At 49.4% G+C, this 26,990-nt stretch overlaps 2 protein-coding genes and 1 pseudogene across 7 annotated transcripts; 1 reads left to right on the forward strand and 2 right to left on the reverse strand.

Moving 5' to 3' along the window:
- The first annotated feature begins 2,327 nt into the window (after positions 1 to 2,327).
- Positions 2,328 to 4,270, forward strand: LOC123153841 (thaumatin-like protein 1b). Its single transcript, XM_044572765.1, has 3 exons — positions 2,328 to 2,376; positions 2,545 to 3,235; positions 4,138 to 4,270. Exons 1-3 carry the CDS (start codon positions 2,328 to 2,330, stop codon positions 4,268 to 4,270), a joined length of 873 nt encoding a protein of 290 aa, XP_044428700.1.
- Positions 3,866 to 7,231, reverse strand: LOC123149622 (F-box/LRR-repeat protein At3g59200). Of its 6 annotated transcripts, none has more exons than XR_006474769.1 (6): positions 7,037 to 7,223; positions 6,821 to 6,922; positions 5,617 to 6,533; positions 5,362 to 5,523; positions 4,962 to 5,264; positions 3,866 to 4,369 (listed from the first exon to the last, which is right to left on the reverse strand). XR_006474769.1 is itself a non-coding variant. In XM_044569314.1 (4 exons), exons 1-4 carry the CDS (start codon positions 7,097 to 7,099, stop codon positions 5,929 to 5,931), a joined length of 663 nt encoding a protein of 220 aa, XP_044425249.1. In that variant the 5' UTR covers positions 7,100 to 7,228; the 3' UTR covers positions 5,697 to 5,928. The 6 variants fall into 6 exon arrangements, 1 of the variants encoding a protein (XP_044425249.1); XR_006474768.1 differs by having other exon boundaries at positions 3,867 to 4,369; positions 4,931 to 5,264; XR_006474770.1 differs by lacking the exon at positions 3,866 to 4,369 and having other exon boundaries at positions 4,724 to 5,264; positions 6,821 to 6,919; positions 7,037 to 7,231.
- Positions 7,232 to 23,552: 16,321 nt separating this feature from the next.
- Positions 23,553 to 26,714, reverse strand: LOC123149623 (F-box/FBD/LRR-repeat protein At1g13570-like; annotated as a pseudogene).
- Between the last annotated feature and the right edge of the window lie 276 nt (positions 26,715 to 26,990).

The raw sequence follows: 26,990 nt of genomic DNA on the forward strand, positions 1-26,990 counted from the left end.
GACATCTAGGGTTTAGCCATTATGATCTTGACGTAGATCGACTCTTGTAACCCCTATACTCATCAAATACAATCAAGCAGGACGTAGGGTTTTACCTCCATTAAGAGGGCCTGAACCAGGGTAAACATCGTGTTCCGTGTATCCCTTGTTACCTTCGATCCTCAGACGCACAGTTCGGGAGCCCCTACCCGAGATCGGCCGGTTTTGACACCGACACTCGCACCAGTCGACGTTGAGGCGGTCAGCAACGCCCGCGGTGTTGAAGAAGTAGAGATTTAGCACTGGCACCATGGAGTTGTTGGTGGAGATCGCCATGAAGACAGGGAGCTTGAGCGCCAGCACCGAGGAGCCGTCGGTAGAGATTGCTATGGAGAGTTGGCGGGATCCAAGATGGTAGTGGGGCCAAGATAGTGGTGGTGAGACCAAGATGGAGTCGAGAAGGGGATAGGAGGCGCGCTGCCATGTGAGTTCTCTCTGTGACGAAGGAGAGATGGGAATGAGGGGGGGAGAAACGTGTAGAGGACAGCTTAGGGAAATAAATAACATTGGGAGGGGGAGTTGGCAGGCCCACTTGGGCATGTGTTGTGCAGGGAAGATGGCGGACACACGTGTTGCGATCCGTCGGTGATATTTTTCGGAAAGGAGGATAACCCCCGGCCTCTACATCAGAACGATGCATGCAGCCATATATTATTAATAGTGCAAAATCCAGCAGTCGAACACCATCGACCCGGAAATAAAGTGGAAAACAAACCCTGAGGCTGTACACCTCGCGACAATAACTCCCCCGGACAGCCACTAACTCCTATTATACAAGACACACTATAAACGAAAAATACACAACTCCTAGGCTACGCCTTCAAGAAGGAATCGCCGCACGTGCGCCAATGATGGCGACTCTACCACAAGGATGAATTCAGGATTCTCATCCCAAAAGCCAAGCTTCAATCCAACCCCACACGACCCCGGAGTCCCCCAACCGTTGATGAAGAGGGCCCGCCGCCCCGATTCTGGGCGCTACAGGGAGCACCCACCGTTGCGCCAGTCGCTGTCATCACCCATACAACGGCAACTGTCGCCGCCATCCCGCATCAAGCGCCATCGACGTCGGAGGAAGCTCTGACCGCCACGCGCGTCCTATGACGAGCCCGGACACTGGACCCCAAGATCCGCTGCCACCGGTGCCGCCACAAGGTCACATCTCCTCGCCCGTCATCCGCAGCGGAGGGGACGCCGCCACCACCATGGCCGGATCCAGGCTAGCCATCGTCGTCGCTACCGCAAAGACCGGATCCGGGCTGGACGCCGCCGCCGCCGCCGCCACCGGCCACGCCCAGCCCCACCTCCGTCCTCAAGCCACGCCCAGCCGATCTCCACGCCACATGCATTAGAACTCCACCTGCGCCCCAAGCACCGCCGCCGGGAGCCGTCATGCCGTCGTGGATCGAGGGAGAGGCCGCCCCCATGGATCCAACGCCCTTGCCGCAAATCCAGGAGAAGGACGAACAACCCTCCGCCCCCGTCGGCCAACGCACGGGCTTAGCCCGGCACCAACCCCAGGCTGCGACGGAGAAGGAGGAGGGAGATCGAGGGGGTCGCTGACCGCTGGGCTATCGCCTCTCGTGTCGTCCGCGGGGGGGGGGGGGGGCGACGGAAGAGGGTCGAGAGGAACCACGAGCTGCAGCTATGCCACTCAAAAAGTTACTCGATTCCTCGGGTGACGCCAAGCATTCCCTTTATATATAGTACTCCCTCTGTAAACAAATACAAGAGCATTTAGAATAATATTTTAATGATCTAAATGCTCTTATATATTTTTTTACAGAGGGAGTACTCCTGATTGTTGTTTGAGCCTTTCACTCCAAGAAATAAAATTCTTATTTGATCCAATCATGGTTGGGATATTAAAACACATATTGTTTAAACGAGTCAACTCACCGGCCGAGGCGAGGCTTAATATAACGAAGATGCTCACCTAACTTGCAATTTGCAAACCACATTTGATGTCTAATCTCTTAATAGTTTATACTGAAAATCAACTTTGGAGATCGAATGAACCTTTCTTCAATGTTTGTAGCTTCCTCCATCCCTTAGTTTAGTACTCCCTCCGTCTCACAATATAAGAACGTTTTTCAAGCTTGAAAAACGTTCTTATATTGTGGGACGGACGGAGTACCTCCTAACAGCAATAGGTCAGTTAATTACTAGTTAATTAGATGATCACATCACATGCATGATGCATGGACGTGTTAAGAATTGATAATTTTTGTGTCATCATCTCACTCAAGTTTTGATCCCTTCTCTTCTCCCTCTCTTCCTCCGGCTCCATGGGAGGAGCACTTCTGCTCTCTCTGCTCTGCTTCGCCTTCCTCAAAGGTACACTGTAGTTAACATTAATCACTCTTTATTTGTGTTCCTGTGCCACTGTTAATAAGTTTGTTAATGCGCTTCTTAATTTTTGTGTTAAATTTCCAGTTACTATTAGTTAAGCTTGTATCTCATCAATGGACACAATATATGGATTTTGTACTTAATGGCCACCAGGAGCAAGCCCTTCGACGTTCACAGTGAAGAACAACTGCGGCTATACGGTGTGGCCGGGCATCCTCTCCAACGCCGGCGTGGCGCCGCCGTCCACCACCGGCTTCGCGCTCTCCCCGGGCGAGTCCCGTGCCGTGACTGTCGACGATGGCTGGTCCGGCCGCATGTGGGGCCGCATGCTCTGCGTGCAAAGCTCCTCCTCTAGCGCCGGCTTCGCCTGCGCCACCGGTGACTGCGGCTCGGGCACAGTCGAGTGCTCCGGCCACGGTGCGGCCCCGCCGGCCACGCTGGCCGAGTTCACGCTCGCTTCCATCGGAGGCGACGACTTCTACGACGTGAGCCTCGTCGACGGCTTCAACGTGCCGGTGCTGGTCGCGCCGGCGAACGGGAGCTGCCCGGCCACGGACTGCCCTGCCGACCTGAACGCGCAGTGCCCGCCGGAGCTGCGCGTCGTCGTGGCCGGTGCGGTGGTGGCGTGCCGGAGCGCGTGCGAGGCGTTCGGGACGGAGGCCTACTGCTGCAGCGGCGAGCACGGGACGCCGGCGACGTGCGCGCCCACGGCCTACTCCCGGCTGTTCAAGGCCGCGTGCCCGCGCGCCTACAGCTACGCCTACGACGACGCGACGTCCACGTTCACGTGCGCAGGCGGCAGTGCCGGCTACGGCGTCGTGTTCTGCCCCGCCGGCGGGTCGAGGTACGCTCGTTGGGTCATTGTCGTTGGACGTGCTCGGCACGTCGTGGCCATTTGGCATTTCGATCGCTTCTTTTTCTTTTGGACGTGTGCATGTGGACAGCGTAGCATGCATCATGCACGGCTTGACACGAATTATATTACTGTTAAATTAACTAGTGCTCTATATTATTATGTGGGCACGAATTATATCTAGATGTACTTTAGCAAAACTGTAGTACTATATTATGTGATGAACCTCTTTTTTAAGATATTATGTGATATTCCCTCAAAAAAAATTATTATGTGATAAACCTACCGATCCCAACTCTCCATAGAAGGCATCTTTATGCTTAAATGAGATGCTAACTTTTTTTTTGCGGAGAAATGAGATGCTAACTGCATGAAAGGAAGTACTCCCTCAGTAAAGAAGTATAAGAGCATCTAGATATACTTTAGTGATTTAAACTATTATATTTCTTTCGGAAGGTAGTAGTAACTAAACTCTCAATGCATGGGTGATTAACTCCCTTTAGCTATACTTCATTTAATTATTTAGCAACTAAACTCTCTCGTGCATAATCATCAGTTTGCATAGTTTCACATGTTTGGGTGATTGGGTCACCAAACTAGTTTCGGGCATGGCAGAGGTCTCAATCTATTCGAGCAGCAAAGTTGAGTTATTGGCAGTTTTCTAAATTTTGGAGGTGGGATAGGGGTACTCTCCTTGAGATGCTCTCTGCTCATGCTCAAATTGGCCGCAATGTGTGCGCGAGTTGTCAGTTTACAAGTAACATGGTAGCGTCAGTAGTTTCCCTTGGGCTTGCAGAAATAGTTCATTTAGCTACAGCAATCTAACAACGATATACACGCATGTACATCATTCATGAGCTAATACTGATACTTTTCTCTTGTCCTGGACCCAGTGGGAACCAGGTGTCGCCACCGACAAGTGCCGCCTACCCACCAATGGTGTTCTCGTCTCAGGGCGCAGATCCGGCGACAATCACCCTCCTTCCTCTCCTCATGGCCATCTTTCAAGTGATGTCGATGCAGTGAACTGGGTGATCCGAAACATTCAGCAAAATTTGCTGGAGGATGGAACCGGGCTCGGTTGGCATTCACCCAAACAAACGGCAGATTCGTCGCGATACCAACCTGCACCGCAAAGAACACTTCAGGTTCCTCCTCGACTTGGCAGTGGCATGGTTTCGGAGTGTGTTCTCTCGGATCCCACCCGAGCAGTATTAGGCCATGTGGCAAATTTTGTTTAGATGCTCTGTATTTTGGAGAGATATTACATTTTTCATATCGAGGTGCGGACCTAGAGAGAGTCTTCTTCTTTCAGGAGCTGGCAAATGTGTACATGAATAGATAGAGTGCAATTAAGTTTGTTCGAGTTTTCACCATTCAGAGTTCTTTCAGTACCTCCAATAATAACCCTCTTAAAGGTTGAAACAAGGCAAAATGAGGAAGAAAAAAAAATAGCAGATGCACTGGAGACACATAAAAGGCAGAACAAGATTTTTTGCTATGATGAACCAGAGATTACTTGTTTTTTATTAAGAGGGGCAAAGCCCTATGGATTCCATTTATAGACACCAAAACAGTCACTACACTCTACAGGGGCATTCTCCCAGCTACACTGAATGCTGCATACTGCAGACTACACAAGATTAATTGACAGCGCGTAGATGCGAAAAGGATTGGTTTACTCACTGTGAAGGGGGGCATCTAAGACGGTGATCACCTTACCAAAGCGCTTCGAGGTTCGCTGTGCCCATTCACAGACCCTTGGTAAAATTCTTTCAAGGCCTATATTCCACTGGTAAGACTTATCACCCCATATTGCTTCTGTGAGCCTTGGTTCGATTGTCAGCTGCTCAAGTACAAAAGCATTTCCCAAGATAGAGCACGCCAGCTCAATCTGAGACTTGTAACACTGAAACCCACCCATGAAGACCGTCTTAAGATGATCATGGCGACACATACAGGGACCTTCCGCCCCCGCCACCTCGGCACTGAAGAAAGCACCGGGACTCAGATAGTGCATCTGCATTGGAAACTTGCAATCATTCGGTCAAACTAATCAAACTACAATTCTTTCTTGAAGGTTCATATATTTAGTCAACAAATGAAATGGTACTCACATGCAAGTGCAACGTCTCCAGTCGGGGTGCAGCGTCCAACCAATGGGCCAGTTGAAGAAGTCCATTATCTTCATTTAATTCTCTACAATAGACGACAATTTGACAAGTCATATGCCTCAGATGCATAAACATGCCCTGTGGTCTTAATGGCAGCTCCAGGGACTGAAACATGACAGGAACAAATAAGATGACACTGACAGTAACACCAAGTTTCAAGAATTATGAGGTAAGCTAAAAGAAAAAAATTAAGATAACCTGTGCATATGTTGATATAATAGCTCGCACAATTAATATCTTCACTGGGGAAATGCTTGTAATTATATTGAATGCATGGGCCAGTGCATAAGGATTAGTGGATCAAACGCAATTGTTGCCTTCTCTAATTTTGAGCAACCATGAAGCACTATAGGGATCAGTCGTCCTTCATACTCAAAATGAGCAAGATCAGCTGCATGAATAACAACCATCTGGACATCCGTTCCAGCAATCAGCAAATTTTGAAGTTTATCGAGTCTGTTTGGTACGATGAAGTCATCCACACCAGAACACCTGATGATCTCTAAGTCCTCAAGTCTTGAACAATTTGCAAGCAAGCCTGGAAAATCTCCAAATATCTGAACAGATTTCAAAACAAGCCTTCTGAGTATTGTAAAGCGGCATATTCCTGAGCTTGGCTTTATAGAAACACTGGCAAGAGACAAGGACTGCACAAGTGAGCTACCTTGAGCATCTAAGGCCTCAAGAGGAAAATGGGGAACTTCTTCAACTGGGTAATCAAATATCTTCAAATCAAAATCTATTGTTTTTGCCTTTGATGAAGCGGCAAACTCAATCCACCTGTCAAGATGTTCAGAGTCCTCGATGAGCAGGCCACACTTGATGCTGAACTTATTGATTCCTACCCCACTATGCTGTTGAATAACTGAATTTACAGTCTCAATGAACTTTGCTCGTGTTATTTTGGTACCACACTGATTAGTGGATTGGTCATTGGTGCCAGTGCCATTAACCTGATCAGCGGAATTGTCATCGGTGTTAGAATCCACATCACCGCGTTCATTGAAACATAGATCGCAGTGGAATCTCCAGAGCATTCTCCAACTTCTTGAAACAATGCTTGTCCTCACGGCCTCTTTCAGTGGCAGCAGTGAGATTATAACCGGCTGAACCTCCTGCGACAAGAGAGGACCTGAATTTTTAGAGGGGTTGCATTTTATCTAAAAGTAACTGGCTGACACAATGAGCTGAAAGTGCATGTATTTTGAAGGAGAAATACGAGCAGATGCAAGCTGCAGTTTTTTTCACTGTAGTTTCACCAATTAAGCAAGATGCCCAATTCAAATCAATGAAGGCCACAGCAGCAAATCCCACAAAACAGCAGTCTTTTTTGTCCCAGAGTTCCAGATCCGTCGCCCGTCTAAGGGGGAAATTGAGGAACTAATAATGGAATGGAAGTTACCGCCGGAAGGTCCTCCATGCGGAAGGACGGCCCGTCGGCGACGCCGTGGTAGTGCTCCGACCTTCTCCTCTTGGCCGCCGCCAGCGCCTCTTCCATGGGCTGCTGCAGGGAAGGAGGGAGGAACCCTAGGTTAACAGAGAAAAGGAGGGCACTCCGCAGATCGATCCATCCATGGAGGAAAACCTAGGTTAACAGAAGGAGGGAGAAGATGATCACCTGTCGATCTAGAGAAGGGGGATGGGGAGGAGGAGCTGCTTCGTCTTCCCCGGCTCCGGCCATCTCTGCTCTGCTCCTCTCCGACCAGAGGAGCTCACTTCACTTCGACTTTTTTTTTACACAAGAGGAATGCAATGGGAAGTGGAGGTGCGGTAACTCTCTCTGTGCCTTCGGTTTAGAGCATCTAGTATGGCATTTGTTGTGGTAGAATAGATTCCGCAAAAATCTTTCATGTTAGATGTAGAGTCCATTTGTGAGTAGTTAAATTTACAACCGGATCCCTAAGAAGTAACACGAAAACCCTGAAAACAAAATGTAAATTACAATTTGATTCATTCCATGGCGCCGGCATCGTCCGCAGGCGTGGCGTGCTCGAGTCAGGCGCAGCGTGCTTTATTAGGACCGCCTTGAAGAGATCATGGAGGCCGAGCAGCGATCCGTCGAGCGGGCCCTTGAAGCATATCGCCTTCGCCTCCATCTCGTACACAGTGTGTAGCGCGGTAGCCGCCGCACCCGGTCGTGGCCGGCAGCTTTGGTGGTGGTGCGGCCAACGAACCCGACTGCCTCGTTCACCCTCGGGACGACCTCGTCTCCCCACGCGCCCCATGTCCTCGATGGCGTCGTCGGTGATGCGCAAAACGATGCTCCCCATCTTGCAGATGCACTCTATTCAATTTACAGGATCTACTAGAGATGCTCTTAGTCGGTTTAGAGCATCTCTACCAGATGCCACTAATTTAACCAACGACAGTCATTCCCACGTGAGGATAATTTATCCTCCGCCTCTTATGCCTAGCCAATATTTACTCCACCACTCGGCGCGGGAGTAAAAAAAATCCACTCTTCTTTCTGCCTCCTCTACCTCTTCCCCTCCCCCATCCCCGCTGTCGGCGGCCCTTCCTCCCGTCGTTCCCCACCGCTCCCCTCCTCCCAATGGCCAGATCCTATGGCCGGCAGTCCCCACTGCTGATCCGCAGCGCGGATCCACGCGCTGCCATGAGAGTCGCAGGGTCCTCAAGCGTCGTCGACGCCGCGAGACTGCAGCCTCATCGGGCCACCGCGCAGGTTTCCTCGAACTCCCTACACTGCGGCAACCGCAGAGGAAGTAGTTGGGAGTCCGATATTGGGGTTAGGGATGTGGGTGGCGGAGATCACGGACCACGACACCCACAAGCGCCATTGGCTTGGATCCTTCCACACGACCGAACTCGCTGCCCTCGAGTACAACCGGTGGCAGGTCCAGGTGCATGACTCCACGGCATGCCTCAACTTCCCTTGGGGAACAGCGCTCGTCGAGCTCGAGTTGTCGCCACTGGGGGTGGTGAGTGCGGCGGTGGCCAGGGAGAACCGAGAGGCAAGGGAAAGCATCGCGTCAGACGGCATTGACGAGGAGTACATGGTAGACCTCTGCCGCCAGTACCCCGAGCTTGTGGAGACGGAATGAAAGATCTTCGCGGAGCGTGTGGTCGACGGGGAGGTCATGATCCTCTCCGGCGATGAGCCGCACGGTGGCGGCGCCGGTGGCAACGACGAGAGGACTTTGACATGGAAGAATGGCGGTGCATCTTCCCCTACTGCGGCAATGACAACACAGGGGCGGAGCCGTCTGGTGAGATGTCGCAGGCAAATTGGCTCGCCCTCTACAAGGGTCATGATGAAGATTAGTTTAGTTTAATTTCATGTTTAATTTTATGTTTAAGTTCATGTTTAGATTTAAAAACTCATGTCCGGTGGGATGTGAAGACAAGGCGGATGATTATGTGTCGAATTTTGGTTGTTTAAATCAAATGTAGGTTGAACTTATGCAAATTTGATTTTTACTCCGTTAAATAGAAGAGTTCGGCTAGGTCCGACCGAAAGTTGGTGGGGTAAAAATTCTCCACCAAGCTTTGATCGTCCGCATCCTCCTCTATTTTATAGGGTATCGGTTAGAGTTAGCCTAAAGGCATCTATAATCGGGCTTTGTAAGAGCATCTAGAATCACACGTAGCGGATTCTTTGATAGGCACAACAGAAGAGGAACATGGTCTTTAAACTACGGCCAAACGACGAAATCGTCTCTGATCATGAAGCAGGAATGGCATCTGTATCTTTTTACCACTTCAGTCACATGCTTGGCACTCCAGCTATACGCAATTCTATAATCAATCTGGACGTCTTGGAGCTGCAGGCCGCGGACCTCAGCGAGCCGGAAGAATCCGATCAAATCACTGACATGATGCAGATCACATACTTCCGGCTGATAAGTGTTGGGTATATTAATTATTAGGAAAGTTATGATAGTGTGATCATGTACTTCTATATATATATGCCACGAGGCTCAAGCAATAAACATTAAATTCATCAACTATTCCACTTATCCTTTCTCTTCCCCTTCTAACATGATATCAATCTAACCGATCCAAACCCTAGCAGCCGCCCGTCACTTTCGCCTCGCGCACCACCCTCGGGATGGTCGGCCTCCATGACCGCCGTCGGGGGCCGCGCCGCCCATACCTAGGGTCCGTCCGCCTGTCGTGTTGATCAGCTGCCCTAAAGAGTCTTTCCCCGAGCCCTTGCTCAGATTTCTCTCTCTCGCCGGTCGTTTTAATTGATGTTTACTTTTTGATTTTTCGATATAAGATCGGTTTACTTCGTCCATCGACGTGCGCCTGCTTCGTCGTCTGCGTTGACTCCTATCAGCAGCTTGGTCGTCCCGAGCACCATGCAGCGCGACAGCAGTATGGCGGCCGAGTGCGTCCTCGTACGTGCTCGGTTCCCAGGCTTTGCTTTGCTCACGTGCATGCACATGTGCAGCTCGCTGTACAAACACATGCTTCCTGGACCGCATGATGCAAGTGGACTTTGACGCCGAAGCAGCACCGATCTACATCACGTGCCGCGCTCTCGTGGGATCCTGTGCATCTTCATCGACGCGCGACCGGTCTGATCAACCGTTGCTTGCGCTTGCGCAGGGATCCAGAGAAGGTCATCGACGAGCACGCACGCCTCTCCATCGATCGAGCATTAGACTGTCGTTGTGTCGTCTTGTCGGACCACAGTACCGTCATCCCATGGTTCTCATTATCGACCTGCATGCTGCCGCTGCATCATTCTTTTGGGCCGTAGTGTCGCGGCCCGCGGTCTATCACTGCTTCGAGTACGTTCGTTTCAGGCCGTCTTCGTGGCTGCAACGACCCTCGCGTTACGGCTGCGTCGCCCCATCGGGCCGTAGCGAGCGTGGCACGCGGTCTCCGCCGTCATCTGAAGCCGTCCCCGCAGTTGCACCGACCCGCGCTCAGCCGCTGCACCGCCCCTTCGGACTGTAGCGCCGCGGTCCGTGGTCCCCGCAACCGCGTCGAGGTCTTCCGTCGTCGCCCCGACCTGCCCGCCGCCGCTGCGTCGCCCCTTCGGGGTATAGCGCCTTGGCCCGCGGTCCACCGCCGTCCCCGCGCGTCGACTTCCCGTGGTATGCGCCGCGCCGCCTCCCTTGACGCGGGAAAACTACCGTCTGCGCCGGTTTTCGTCACAATGTCGGGTTCTTCGCCTACTTCGAGCATCGCCGTCGCGCTCCTAACCTCGCCGCCGCCGCCGCCGTCAGGCCGCCGTCGCTGCTACCCCCGTAGCCGCCGCTGCAGCCCGTCCACCCCCTTCATCTTCGTCCAGCACCAGCCCATTGCCAGCGTCGCCATCATCTACCCCGACCACTTCATCTACTCCGACAACCACGGGCGATATCGGCCCCGCGCCGATTGGCGCCACAACCGCCGTCAAGTCCTCTGCTGGTCTCTCCGACTTCTCCGATATGGCGTACAACTCTTGCATGTCCCAGTCTACGCATGCCCGTTACTGGCAATACCGATGCGTGCCTTCATCCATGATGTGTCCCCGGGCCTGGCAAGCCTGGTGCGGCGCTTCGTCAACTTCATCTTCGTCCGTCTGCGCATGCCTGGTGCTAGCAACACCTGCGTCCCTTCGTCCATGATGTGTCCCCGGGCTTGGCAAACCCGGCGCGACGTGTCATAAACAACATCTTCTTCCCGGTGCACCATTACTTCGACACCACTGCGCCCATGCTAATTCGGCGCCTCCTTGCGCCCGCGGCTCCACGGCGACATCCTCGACACCGGCTCCCCGACTCGACATTGACCACGACGTTCTTCGCACAGCTACCTCGACCACGGCTGCACCACCCTCTGCTCTCGGCTACATCGACAAACGGCATAAAGGGCTACCACCTTGCTTGAGCAACATCGTCGGTTGCCACTCCAGTCACAACTTCCGGATGCGTCGACCGTTACGACTGTGGGGAGGTGTCCGTCGGCTTGCCTTCGGATTCTTCTCCAGTCTTACCGTCTGCGTCACTACCGTTGTGACTGCGGAGAGGTGTCCGTCGGCTTGCTTTCGGATTCTTCTCCAGTCTTACCATCTGCGTCACTACCGTTGTGACTGCGGGGGATGTTGAGTACATTGATTATTAGGAAAGTTAGGATAGCGTAGCATATTATTCTACCCCGCCTTGTACTTCAATATGATCATGTACTCCTATATATATATATATATATATATATATATATATATATATATATATATATATATATATATATATATATATATATATATATATATATATATATATATATATATATATGCCACGAGGCTCAAACAATAAACATTGAATCCATCAACTATTCCACCAATCACCTCTCTCCCTTCTAACAATAAGTCTGATTCACAGTTTTGCCAAAATCTCGGTCAAGGCACTCGCAAACAAGCAGGAACTTTTGGAAAATATGGGTCTTTTGGAATCCGTCTGGGACATGGGTATTAAGCTGGATGTGTCTGATTACCTTTTGCTTAAGCTGGATGTGTCGAAGCCTTCGATTCCGTGGCGTGGCAAATTACTTTTGGAAAACATTGGTCTTTTGGAATCCGTCTGGGACATGGTATTAAGCACAGGATGTCTCTATTTGCAGACGATATGGTCATGTTCATCATACCCAAGCAGATTGAGATCAAGGTGGTCGTGGGAAATCTTCAGCTTTTCGGCAACTGGTCTGGTCTGCATGTTAATTAATCTGGGGAAGAGTACGATCAAGCGGCCTTCCTTGCTGATTTGCGATTTGCCACGCACGCTGGGTTCCTTCCCCTGCTCGTATCTAGATCTAGGATTGGCGCTCGGGCTATGGAACCGGGCATCTCCAACCGTTGGCCCTTCAGGGTGCGTCTAAAAGCGCCGCCTGAGGGTGAGCCGGCGAAAAAAATGGCCTTGGGGCGAGTCGGTCCCCAGGGCCACCCCTAGGCGCGTATTTAAAAAAAAAAGAATCGTTCGGCGAAGTTATGACAAAAACTAGTTAAATTTTGGCCAAACATGATAAATTTCGGTAAAATTCGCGCATTTTCATTACATTAACCTAATTTGAAAAAGAAAAGGGCTGAAGTCATCGCCGTCATCGTCATCGTCGGCCTTCTCCTCCTTGACGCGGGCGCCCCTGCTGGACCCCTGCCCGACGTCACCATGGCGAACTAGCGGCGGCACGTCGTCGTCGTCGTCGCTGTCGCATAAGACGACGACCCCGTCTTCAACGCGGCCGCGTCGGCGCTCCTCGAAGCGGCGCAGGGCGGCGCGCTGGCGTTCCTTCTCCTTCTCCCGGCGCGCCTTCTCCATCGCAATGGAGTCTTGGCGCGCCCATTCTAGGACCGCGTCGTCGTCGTCGAACTCCGCCTCCACCGGCGCCAGCCCCGACTCCGTCTTCACCGGCGCCAGCCCCGGCTCCATCTTCGGCTTGACGAAGCGCGGAGGAGCCGACAAGGAGGGGGCGCGCCGGCCGCCCCCGTTGATGACAATGTCGACGCTGCGAGTGCGCCGACCGATTGGCGTCTCCGCCGCAGGCTCGGCCTTGACGCCGAGAAGCGCCGGAGAACCGGAGGAGTGGGAAGATGAGCGAGAGGAGGAAGACGAGGAGGAGGCGAACCTCCTTGGCGCCCATGCGCGTCGGTGTTGCGACGGGGCGGCCCCCGTCGCAGGATAGGTCAACGGCGGGGTGTTGCCGCCGTCGAGATGCGTCAGCACGCCCTCCAGCGTGCAACCCGGGACGCCTCACCACAGGTGGCGCCCCACGCTGTTCTTCACGCCGCCGACCACCGGCGCGTCGTTGGTGGAGGCCAGGCGCTGCTGCTGGCGGCACTGGAAGTACGCCGCCCAAGCCGTGTGATTGTCGGCGGCGTACTGGGGGAGGGAGCGCTCGTCGTCGGTCAGGGAGGCGCGCACGACCTCGACCTCCTCGGCGAAGTACGTGGGCTTCGCCACGGCGTCGGGTAATGGGGGAACGGGCACTCCCCCGTCGCTGAGCCGCCACCCCGTCGGCCCGGGGCGCATGTCCGGCGGCGCCGGGATGTTCGCCTGGAACAGGAGCCAGGACTCCTGTTCGCGGAGCGAACGCCGGCCGAAGCCGTTCGCCGCCGCCTCGTCTCCGGGGAAGTGCTCTGCCATGGCGACGAGCTCGGCGGTGGTAGAGAGGGAGAAAGAGGGGCTGCCGGTGACGCTCGGGAGAGGAAGACGGAGACGGAGAGAGAGGGACTGGGCGGCGGCGAGGGGCGAGTCTGGTGTGGGCACCGGCGAGAACCGCCGGCTTTTATAGCCGCTCCGCGTCGTGTGTACGCGCGCGAGGGAGGGGAGGTGTCGGCGCGCCGTCCCGAGACGCGCCGCCCGTGAGGAATCAATGGCAAGGCTGACAGGCGGCAGCCTGGCCATTGATTCCCCATGGGAACCGAGGCAGTTGGGGGAAGACGAGCCGTCGTGTCCCTGACGCGGCTGGCCCGCGGCTTTTTTGCGCCAAAACAGTTCGCCCCGGCGCCCCCGGGCGCCCCCCCCCAGCGCGCCGGGTTCGGCCTGGGTCCGCCGGCGCTGTTTTCGGCTCAGGTCGGCAAAAATCGGGCTCCTGGGGGCGCGACTGGGCCGTTTTTTCGGCGCCGGCACGAAAAAAACGCCTGGGGAGACCTCCTGGGGGCGCGGCTGGAGATGCCCTAACGAAGATGGTGGATGATGTTGCAAATCACTTGGCATCCAGGAAAGGTAGACTTGTCTTTGCAAGAGGGCGTGTCGTCATATGGATATAATGAGGGGTTAATTATCCTTTTGTCCTCAGTGGTGTCCATGTGCTCAGTTTTGCCCTCAGATGCGAATTGTGCTCAGTTTTGCCCCTAGTCCGTGTGCACCGACTCGTTACGTGAATTCTGCCGTCTCCGTCAGGTCAACCTTTTGACTCGACCCTTACAGGTGGGACCAGGGGGCAGAGACGGCCAATTGTATTCATACTGTTGCATGCATGGCTTGAGGAACCCAGCAGAGAGCCGCTGAGCAGAGAGTCATTGCGGGTGTGCTATATAAGCGGGCGAAAGAGGCGGTGACCACGGCGACAGAGAGCACGGTGGTGACCACGGCGAGAGAGAGAGAGCACGGTGGTGACCACGGCGAGAGAGAGAGAGAGCACGACGGTGGGAAGCTAGTTGTGGAAGGCGCGGCGGCGTTGAGATCCCCTTTGGCTCCGAGCTCCATGTCTTCCTCAAGCTCCCGCGCCACCTCGCGGATGCAGAGTCGGGCGCATGTGGACATTCCTGTCTTCGTCTGTCCGCGGTGCCGGATGGGCGTTGATCGGAGGGTTTCTCACACACCGAGGAATCAGAATTGTCCGTTCTACGTGTGCAGCGAGAATGAGGTAAGAATCGGGGCAATTGCACCATTTTCGTGATCGGGATCTTTGAGCAATGGGTTGATCTGTTTGGTGTTCATGCAGGTGACATGCTTCTTTCTTTGGGTCGATGCTCTGGCCAAGACACTAATGAATGAACTGCAAGAAGAGCATGAAGAATGGTTGCACATGCTGCCACAAACGGCAGTGGCCGCAACACGAGCTCCGAAAGAAGAGATGGAGGGCAAAGCATGCACTGACAGAGAGCTAGCTGTTGAGCTTAGGATGTTGAAGAAGAAGGTTAGGGAGCTTGAAGATCAATCACAAATACCAATACCCATTTGCAATTACTTTTGGGCATTGGTAGGTATGGTAATCGCACTGGTTGTAATGATGAAAATGTATGAAAATGCATGAATTATGGAGGAATTTGTAAGCTTGAAATTGTATGAAAAATTCACCTAGTTTAAATGTTGGTCAAAGTTGTTTAAATGTTGAAAAAAAAAGAAGTAACCAATATTTAAATATGTTGAAAAAAGGGAGAAGAAATGAGGAATTCAGAAACTTTTGATCAATGAATGCAGCTCTCTACTCTGCCTTTTTATCCAAAATAGGTTCCTCTATGGGCCAAATTCAGAATCTAGAGCCGAGTGCAGGCTAGACTAATGGGCGAACTGCATCCAATTAGGCCCATTTGGGGGTTCTCTTACGTGTTTTCTATTTTTTGTTCTGATTTAATTTAGGCAGTAAATCATAATGCTGAAACTTTTTGTTAAAGCTAATTGAATTATTCCAGAGCCAAACAATTAAGTTGAGAATTTTTTTGTAGTTGTTAAATATTTAATAGCAATTTAATTACTCCAATTCAAATACACCGTGATTTAAATCAAAGACCAAATTGTCATCGAAAATGTGCCTCAGCTCTGGTAGAGGTTTACACCTGGTGCCAAAATAAATGAACATTTTTTAAGGGCATTACATTGAGAAAAAATAATTTGTCTAGAAAAATGAAGGGTGGAAAATGCACAAAAAGTTGGTGCGCCTGGGGACTCAAACCCAGGACCGCGTGGGTTTGTGGCATTTAGGGCTGCGCTGGTAACCGCTACGACAGATGGAAAGACTTTGACATGAGTAGGGAAGGAATGTATACATAGTGAGACAGTGAATGTTTGCACACGCATGAGAGTGGTTTTCCTTTGTTTTGCACTGAAATTTTGGAGGGTTGGAAACGTATGTTTGCATTGCCACATGATTGTGGTTAGAATGGCACTTGGTTTAGGGTTAGAGTGGCACTTAGTTTAGGATTTAAATGGAATAAATTTGCATGTTAGTTCATGACTTGTTATTTTTTTAAATGAAAGAGAGGGCTTCTCACCCCCTCCGATTTTCATTTTTCATTAATGAAAGCCACAAGTTCTCGAACTTCATGACTTGGTTTAGGAAAAAAATGATATGTTTGGGCACGGACATTTTTTAACACACATAATAACTTAGATAAGATGTAACACACCGCCAAATTTGACCAGAGCACGGACACGACATAATAACTTAGATAATAATACCCATAGTTCACGGACACGACACGACACGACACGGCACACATGACATAGAAAAGCAACAAAATAGAAACGATAAAACTAAGAACATGACGAGCTTGACTCCGGCCTTGAACATCTTCATCTTGACCTCCTTCTTCCACCTTGGCCGCGCGCCCCTTCAACACCGTCTTCACTCCTCCTCCTCGTCTTAGGGAAGGGAGTGCATCTGGCCTGGAGTGGGGAAGATGTTCTCGTAGTTGGTGAAGATGTTGTACACTATGAAGAAGATGGCCTCGCAGCCGGACCAAAAGACTTGGCCGAGGAGCTCGCGCGCGTCAAACGGGTTGGTGAAGGTGACCGTGAGCAGTAGGAGGATGCCGCCGCGGTCACGAACCTCGTTGAGGGTGAACATCCTAGGCGAGCCCCGTGGGAGGTGGGCATAGCCGGCTCTGAGGAAGGCGCGGGTGAGTTCGACGGAACCCCTCCACCTAGAAGTCGCCCACACACGGAGCTCTCTCTCCATGAGCACGCCCGGTGGGTAGCGCAGCTCCGGCACGACAAGCGGACGGTTGAAGGTCGGCCCGTTGAACTGCATCTTCACTTGGTCTCGCTTGGAAAGGGCTCGGTCGCTTGGGTGTTTGAAGTTGGAGAGAATGGATCGGATCTGGCTTGTGGGTGGGAGAGGAAGAGAGGCACCCCATTTATAGACCTGTGGGTGGGAGAGGAAGAGAGAACAGATGAGAATGGTGCGTGTGTGAATTCAGACGCGTGTGTGAATCCATTACGTTTTGGGCTCTTAAATTTTTGCACGAAAACGATGCATGAGATGCGTGCGTACATCTGAAGCACTGCATAGAAGGCTGCTGCTTGCATCTAAAATACGAAATAGCTCGCCTAGCTAGCCTAGCTGCCTCGCTAGCTCGGCTCTCCTCGCTCTGAATCAGTACGTGCATGGCCACTGCCTCGCTAGCCTAGCTCGCCTCGCTTGCATGCATGCACGTCCGGCTCGCTCGCGCATGCAAACCACGTGGCCGCCCTTCTCATGCATATAGGCCTGGAAAGGCTGAGACGGCCTATTAACTGCGGTCTCAGTCCCAGACAACGAGACGGCCCAACGGTCCATCCAGCGTGCCCGATATTTCTTTAGAAAAAATAATCTCCCAGCCAATCAGATTGCATCTCGCGGATCGCCCCCCTCCTCCCCGCAGATTCCTTATAGAAGGGTTAGATCGACGGCCCTGGATCGCCGCTAGGGTTAGATGGACGGTCCTTGTTCAGTGCTAGGGTTAGCGGGGTTTGGGAGGGGTTTGGAGCAGTCAAAGATATGTTTGACTAGATTTCAAATGAGCATAATAAATTAAATGAAAACCGTGCGCACATAGTCTTCTTATGTCATATAATAATGTTTTAAGTTGATAAACAAGGTTTACATACATTTAAACGATAAGTTTATGTGTCTTATGTGATATCTCGAGTATCTCGAACTCTCTTGTATGAGGTGAAGAGAAGTGTTTTGGTGAAATAAACATGAAAATTTCAAAAAACTCACCACAACTTCATTTTGGAGTGACTAAGAAGGATCTAGGCTTAGTTTTTTATTTTGATATTTTAGACTTGTTTAAATCTTGGTCAAAGTTAAGTTTGACCAGAATTGAAATGAGCAAAACAAATTCAAAAAAATGAAAAAATGAAAAAAACCCAGCGCACATAGTCTATATATATATATATATATATATATATATATATATATATATATATATATATATATAATATATGTGTAGGAAAGTTATTTGGCTGATTTAGACAAGGTCGAAAAAAAACCTTGCTTACAAATGAGGCTGTTTACCCTACCTTTGGACCCCTCTTTTTAGCACATTTTTCATGAAATTTCAAAAACCTCATCACAGCTTCATTTTGGATTGATTAAGAAGGATCCAGGCTTAGTTTTTCATTTTGATGCTTTAGACTTGTTTAAATCTTAGTCAAAGTTAGGTTTGACCAGATTTCAAATGAGCAAAACAAAATTCAAAAAAAATAAAAAAGGGAAAAACATAGGTCCAACATCCATATAGCATGTCAAATTTGAAGTTCTAACATAGGTCCAACATCATTCAAACATACTTCTAACATAGGTCCAACATCATCCAACAGAAAATACAACATTATTCATAATATTTCATAATTATTCATAAATAGCGTTGGGGCTTCTGTCTGTTCCTTGAGCTTCTTGCCATCACTTTGCTCCTCGTGCACCTTGTGCTCATTGCTTCTTCTCTTCTCCTCTTGGTACCTTGCGCATCTTCTTCAAACCTACCATAGAGTTGTGCAAAACATAAAGGGTAATGAGATCATGTCAAGTGATAAATGTACAGTAGTATTTGACCCTTGCAAGATTTATATACCTAGCAGAACTCACAACAACAGAAGGTTGGTCACCATTTGGAGCCTCACTTGGATCACCATGATCACCATTTGGAGCCTCACTTGTATCACCATTTGGAGCCTCACTTGGATCATCATTTGAAGCCTCACTTGAATCATTATTTGGAGGATATTTTGGATCATCGTCAAAATCATGCGGCTGTTGACCTTCATCATTTGGAACCTCGTCAAAATCCTCATCTGATGCAACCGGGTGTTGACCATCATTTTCATCATCTGTTGAGGCAACCGGCTGCTGACCAACATTTTCATCGAAGCCTTCATCAAAACTCTCTCCGAACGCTGGATCTACTGTGTTATCATAATACTTACCAAAATGACCAGACCCACCACACCTTGTGCACTTACGCTTCCTCGCTCCAAGTCCAGCCCCTTCGCTGCGAGGTCTGATCCGACTCTTCTACTTGCTTCTCTCTTCAGAACTGGAGCGCAAAGCTTGAATCCAGGGTCCACCATGTCCCATTGTTGTTTTCCCTCCATAGCAGGCAAGGCATAAGCATATGTGGCTTTGAACCTTGCAACAGAGTAGTAATCATGCATATACTGCTGTATGTTCCCTGCTGGACCTAGGAGAGAAGTGATGAAAAACAAGGCATGAATGCATGGCAACCCAGTTATTTGCCATTGCCTACAACTGCAAGTTCTAACTTCTAAATCCACAGTATATCTCCATTCCCTCTTCTCTTTATCCAAATATGATATCTCTACTGTGGTACCCGAGCAAAGAGTCATGTTCATTTCCAAGCCTATTGTTTTCTGCTTCAGTTCATTCATCACAGCTGGGATGATAATGTGGCCCATGAATTTTGCCTCGGCTATTCCTGCACGATAATGAAATTTCTGCATGTATTCTACCCTTATCCTGTCAAGCAAATCCACCACATAATGACCCTTTAGTTTCCGGATCGTTGAGTTGAAAGACTCTGCTAGATTATTGTGCACATAGTCAACTTTGATCAGTTCACTGAATTGGCTTCTGTCCCATAACTTGGAGTGGTGTGTTTCCAAGTATTCTTTCACTTTGGGATTCATGTATAACTGTCTCAAGTGGTACTTGTGCTTCTTCACACTGCAAGTCAAAGATGCTGGCCATAAATTGTCGGTATACACCTTTCCTTTGAATTTCTTCATGAAATTTGCAGCAAGGTGACGCATGCATTCCCTATGCTCTACTCCAGGAAACACATTGTCCACGACCACTTCTAAACCTTTACAGGCATGTGTATGAATGACCAACCCATTGGGATGTGCAATAGCCCGTCGCAGATTATGCAAAAACCAAGTCCAACTCTCCTCAGATTCTGTCTCCAGCACACCGTAGGCAACTAGAAATACAAAATTGTGTGCATCAACTACACAAGCTGCTACTAACTGTCCTTTAAACCTCCCTGTGAGAAAAGTGGCATCAATAGCCAAATAAGGCCTGCAGCCTGCCAAAAAACCCCGGCGACAAGCCTCAAAGCAGACAAAAACCCTCCTAAAGCATTCCTTGGTCTTTGTCACTCCCCTGAATGTGTACTCCATGATGTGGTGATCAATATCTACAATACTACCTAGGCTGGTCCTCTCTCCTTTGAATGAATACAACAATTGAAAACTTTTTTGTTAGTTACCATAAATAGAATTCATAGCATGTTGTTTACCATTGAACAACCTCATGTATGGTAAATCTATCTTGAACTTATCTTTAATGTTCTTCTGCAATTCCTTTGGACCCACTTGTTGGTTTTCTTTCACCCACTTCTTTACTTCTTCTGCCACCCATCTTGACTTGGCTCTACTAATTGTATGCTTCCTAAGGGTTGATTCTTGGCATGTGTGCTTAAAAGAGTTCACTTTGACCTGAACATTAGTGCTATTTCGCATTTTAGATGCAAGCAGCCTCCATGGACAACCCTCAGTCGGACAGTGCACTCTGTAACATACTTGATCACTCTTGTCAACTTTGAAAGTACGTTCTACCTTGATGCATTATGTCACAAGTGCATTTCTACACTCAGTCATGGATGCAAAAACGGTACCTTCTTCCATATGAGGGTTCAAATGGTCCCATTCAACAGCTGCAAGGTCTTCGTCCTCACCCACCGCGTCATCGTCCACACGGACTGCATTGTGAGCCTCATCTTGGTTTTCAGCCCGAGGTGCCCGTCGTAAATTCTGAATAACATCAGAATATAGCTTCTCTTCATCAACCCCAGAATTGTAGTCATCAGGCTCCACTTCAAGGGGGACCCTACTGCCGTTGCCCACACTTGTCGAGCCACCACGTCGTCGTGCACCAACAAACTGTTCTGGCTAGAGATGCCATTACGATGACTTGGTTCTCCCCGAGATGTTGCACCCGTCATCCTAGGCTGCTCAAGCACATCAATTTGCAGCCTCACATGAAAATCATCTTTCTCTTTATGCCTAGCAAACGGCCAGCTCCTCATCATTACTAACTGTAACCCATTTATTTTCCCCATCATAGTATTTGTATACCACTTCATCACGCAAACCCCAAGGATATTGGCTACAAATTACCTCCCGAAATTGTCTGAAACTCCAATTACTAGCCATTGGCAACCGATAATCGAAACCTCCTTGGTATTTCTTTTTATCCTTTGCATCGAACATGTACCGATCCCTTCTAATGTGCACCAAGAAAGCAAACCGCAACTCCATCCTAACCGACGAAAAACAGAGACGCAATCAGCATACTAATTGGTCAAACCTACTCGAATCGACTGTTCAAATGCACAACTAAGCTCAATCTAAACAGGAGGCGTGACTTACCCCTCGGGAACCCAGTCGTGGACGCGGCAGATCTCCGGCCCGACGCCTGCCTCGCCAAATACTCCGGGGTCGCCGCTGCTCGCCATTTCGCCCTGGGGTTCTTCCTCCTAGCTCAAACAGCTCCAGCAGCCCCCCACCTTTGAGCGCTCCGGCCGGGCGCACGGAAGGAGGCCGCGCCGCGGGTTGAGCAGGTGGCTGGCACCCCACCCGTTGCGTCGCAGGAAGGTGGCGGGCGTCGCAGGTAGCGGTGGACCGTCGGTGTAGGACGGTAGCGGCGGAGCAGGCCGTGCAGCTGGTGGCGGGGCAGGTGCTGGCCGCGGCGCAGGTGGCGGCGGCGGCGCAGGACGGCCGGCCGGCGGATGGGTAGAGTGGGCGTCGATTTGGCCGGCTAGAATCCTACGAATAATTTGGGGATTTTTTGCAAGGGCCCACATGTCAGCTCCGAACCGACGTCCATGCGGTCCCACGTGTAAGGTCCGGACCCACAACCCCTAACGGCGGCGGACGGAATGGACTCAAATCTGGCCGTTTGGCCTCGTCATAGTAGCTGTGCATGGACTAGGGGCAAAACTGAGCACAATTCGCATCTGAGGGCAAAACTGAGCACATGGACACCACTGAGGGCAAAAGGATAATTAACCCTATAATGAGTGCTTACGGCTACTTCAGTTTATTCTGTTTGTTCTATCCGATCTTAATGAATCAACACGCAAAGCCCTTGCGTATTCCGGAAAAAGAAAAACATGGGTCTCTGCCATATTTTTTGTTTTGTTTTGAGTTGTTGAAGGTGTTGTTGTGTCCGATCAGGGCGAAAATTTTGGGACGGGCATGCTGAAGCCGGGGTGGTAAGGGATGCTATACTTTTTGCAAAAGACTCAGGATTTAACAAGCTGGTCATCTTAGCTTTCTGACTGCCTTTCTTCTGGTTCACAAGCTGAGCTCATCGTTGCTGGACAGAACGTCTATTAGGATTGTGGTACTATAGTTATGGCATCAACTGAACGCTGAAACTTTGATTTTGTTTTCTTTTAATTTTATTATGCATGTAATCAAGTTGCACATCATATTGGCCTTGTGTGCATCAGTAAGGCACCGGAGCTGTTCTATGTCCTCCTCTGTACTGAACAAGCTTTGTTGCATCAACTGTTGATATTATGAAGAAAGGAAAACTCTGTTTAATTCAAACTCTTCAGAATTGGAGTTACCGAGATTCTTTCGATTCTAGCCTCTGCTATAATTCTTTGTGGAACCCCAGTACAAGACCGCGCAAACAAACAACAAATTCATCGTGATGCCGGACCGTTTTACTTCATCTTTCAAGAGCTGGCAAATGTATACCAGCAGAGAGAGTTTGAGCTTTCATCACTCATGTTCTATCAGTACAGATTTTTTTTTTGTGCACAAACATGCTCCTGACTATATGTCCCTATGACATGGTGTTTTTTGTAATAGTACATCTTAGTATATTTTAGAATGTAGGTACATTATTCATTAGATTAAATAACTGGAAGAGTCAATTCGTTTGAAATGAACTTGTAGGCTGTAGCATCAGGGCTCATAACTTCTTTTGGTGAAATGACCTGACTTTATTAGTTAGATAAACAAACTAAACTGGACTGAAGAAATTGAACCATACACGGACAAGAGCGGCCTCTGATATAACCTCAAATTTCTTCAAACATTGGTTGTCACAGACAAAGAAAAGCCCCGGTTTACAGTTAATTTTAGATCGTCTGGTTTGGTTTTGGTGCCTCACCTTGTGAACATGACAGCGTCAGTAGCTTTTCCCTGGCATTTGCCGAAACATTTCGTTCAGCTGCAACAATTTAATACTGAAACAATTTCTCAGGCCGCGTTCTCATCAGGAAGCGCAGATCATCCGACTACAAGGCACACTGTCATCAGCCTCCTCATCTTTCAGGTGTTGTCGACACAATGACCGGATGATTAGCAAAACATGCTGCAGGGCAACCCCAGGATTTCAGTTGGTATTCGCCAAAACAAACCGCAAATTCATCGCAGTGCAGAACCAAACGAGCAGTAAGATGTCGTGCAGCCAAATTTAAGTAGATGTTTTGTATGGCTTGAAGATTTGACAGCTCTTCGTTAGAGCAAAATGTAACGAAGTTTACTCGGGGTACCAGTTAGTACATAGGAATAATCACTCCCTAACATGGTGCAAGACTCCCCAACAGAGAAACATACTAACTCACTCCAGGATCAGGATATAGAGAGGTTAAACAGACATCAGGGGATCACAGAATCTGAGCAACATAGCATCCCACTAATTAAGATCTACTCCTAATAATCTGCAGGCGGCACTCGCTAATGATGGTGCTGAAGAGATCCTGCGTCTTGCCCGGCAAAAGAAGCCTCCATCGCTGCAGGAAAAGCAATACACAAAACAGAGCGTCAGTTGGATGCTTGATAGCCTTGCGTGTAAAAAAATTACTACATCATTTCAGACGTTCCAGAGAGCCCACCAGAGAGCAGTAACCCCAAACCAAATATAACCTATGCTCCCACTCCTCTCATATTAGTTCTCTTGTTTCAGTTTCAGTTTCAGTTGATCAGTTGTTTCAGTTTCCCCGAACAGGGGACATCTATATTAAGTATCTGTTCTCTTGTTTGGATTTCCAAACGAACTTTTAGCATCAGAGTTTGACCAAATATGGGGTTTGGACTCCCATTACAGCGATACATACATTTTGTGTTGTAAGTCTGTTACCAGTGGAGATGCAAGTTTTACTTCTTTCAAGAGTTGGCAAATGTACATGAACATACAGAGATGCAAGTTTTACTTCTTTCAGTAGCTCCAACGATGGCGCACCAGGAGAAACAACCCTCTTAAATACAGGTTGAAACAAGGCATGATGAGAAAGGAAGGAAAAGGAACATGACAATTAACTTTTTTCCCTCTCTAAAAGAGGGGCAGGCACAAAGTCTTGAATAGTAACCAAAACAGTCACTACAGAACATTACATAAATGAAAGAATTCTTCCCAGCTACACTGAAATGCTGCAGACTGCAGATTATTCAATGCTACTTAGTACATAAGATGGGAAAGGGATTGGTTTACTCACTGTGAAGGGGGGCACCTAAGACGTTGATCACCTTACCAAAGCGCTTCGAGGTGAGCTGTGCCCACTCACAGATCCACGGTAAAGTTTCTTCGAGGCCGGTATTCCACGCAGAAAAATCGCCCGACCACCATACTGTGTCTCTGATCCTTGGTTCTATTATCAGCTGCTCAAGAACAGAAGCATTTCCCAAGATATAGCATGCCAGCTCCATCTGAGCCTTGTAACAACGAAACCCGCTCATGAAGACCGTCTTGAGATGATCATGGCGGCGCATATCCGCCACCTCACCGCTGGACCAACCACTGGACATCTTACACATCATCTGCATTGGAAGCTTGCAATCATTGGTCAAACGAATAAAAATACAGTTTTTTTACTTGAAGGTCCATATATTAATCTTTCTAAATAAATAAAATGACACTCACATGCAAGTGCAATGACTCCAGTCTGGGTGCAAGATCCAAGCAATTGGCCAGTTGAAGAACTTCATTATCAGCATTTGGGTCGTTAGAGTTGACAATTAGTTTACAAGTCATATGCCTCAAACGCAAAAACATTCCTTGTTGTCTTGTTGGCAGCTTCTGCAACTGAAACATGATCCGAACAAATAAGATGACGCTGACAGTAACACCAACTTTGAAGAACTATGAGGTGAACAAAAAAAGGAAAGACCAGATAACTTGTGCATATTCTGATATGAAAGATTGCAGATGTAATGTCTTCACTGGCAAAATGCCTGGAACTGCAGTGAATGCATGTGCCAGTGCTTTAGTGCCATTAAACTTCATTGTTGCCTTCTCTAGTTTTGAGCAACCATGAAGCACTATAGGGATCACTCGCCCTATGTACTCAAAATGAGCAAGATCAGTAGCATGAAACTCAACCATCTGGATGTCCATTCCGGCAATCAGCAAATGTTGAAGTTTATCGAGTTTGTGTGGTATGATTAAGTCATCCACACCATTGCAGCACATGATCTCTAAGTCCTCAAGTCTTGAACATTTTGCAAGCAAGCCTGGAAAATCTCCAAATATCTTAACAGAGTCCAAAACAAGCCTTCTGAGTATAGTAAAGCCAGACATTTCTGAGCGTGGCTTTATAGAAACACTGGCTGAGAAATAAGGACTGCACAAATGAGCTACCTTGACCCTCTAAGGCCTCGAGAGGGAAGTGGTGAAATTTTAATGGGAGATAAACTTTCTTGAGATTAAAATCTATTATAGTTGCCATTGATGAAGCGGCAAACTGAATCCACCTGTCAAGATGATCAGCGTACTCTTTGTGCATGCCGCATGTGATGCTGAACTTATTGATTCCTAACCCACTATGCTGCTGAATAACCAAATTTACAGTCTCAATGAACTTCGCTCTTTTTATTTGGGCACTATGCTGATTAGCGGTGTAAAATTTCGAATCATCGGGGCCATGAAAACATAGATCGGAGTGGAATGTCCAGAGCATTCTCCAACTTGTTGAAACCATGCTTGTCCTGACGGCCTCTTTCAGTGGCAGCAGTGAGATTATAACCGGCTGAACCTCCTGCGACACAAGAGGGCCTGAATTATTAGAGGGGCTGCATTTTAACTAAAAGTAACTCGTTGACACAATGAGTTCAAAGTGCATGTATTTTGAAGGAGAAATACGAGCAGATGCAAACTGCAACCTATTGCTGTAGAGGGGTTTAACTGTAACTAATACTAATTGGTACACACAATGAGCTGAAAGTTCAGAGATCTGAACCAGAAATCTGAGCAGATGCAAGGTGCAGTTTCACCAATTAAGCAAGGTACCCTAAACATTGAGGAACTAATAATGGAATGGAATTTACCGCTGGAAGGTCCTCCATGCGGAAGGACGGCCCGTCGGCGACGCCGTGGTGGTTCTCCGACCTGCTCCGCTTGGCCGCCGCCGCCTCTTCCATGGGCTGCTGCAGGCAAGGAGGGAGGAACCCTAGGTTAATAGAGAAAGGGAGGGCACTCCGCAGATCGATCCATCCACCGGGAAAACCTAGGAGACAGGGTTGGGGACCCCTGCTCACCTGTCGATCTGGAGAAGAGGGAGGAGGAGCTGCTTCGTCTTCTCCGGCTCCGGCCATTACTGCTGCTCCTCTCCAACCCGGCGAGCTCAGTTCAATTTGCCGGTTTTGTTTTTCCTTTTTTGAGGAGGAGGTGGACACTCCCACTCCGCGATGCAAATGGAATTAGAGGTGCCACCGTAGTATACCTGGCCTAGACCTGGCCAAACCTCGGGCCGGGCCGGGCCGGCCAAAGCCCGGTGCAAAAAACCCAGGCCCGAGCCTGGCCCGGCCCGGCCGTCGGGCCTATTTTTTGGGCCCGAGCCTGGCCCGAACACGCAAAAGCCCGACGAGCCTCAGGCTGGGCCCCTTCAGAAAAACATAATTTTGACGGGCCTGGGCCCGGCCCGGCCCGACCAACGGGCTGAATAT

The sequence above is a fragment of the Triticum aestivum genome, chromosome 7A, assembly GCF_018294505.1.
Source record: "Triticum aestivum cultivar Chinese Spring chromosome 7A, IWGSC CS RefSeq v2.1, whole genome shotgun sequence".
Taxonomy (NCBI): domain Eukaryota; kingdom Viridiplantae; phylum Streptophyta; class Magnoliopsida; order Poales; family Poaceae; genus Triticum; species Triticum aestivum.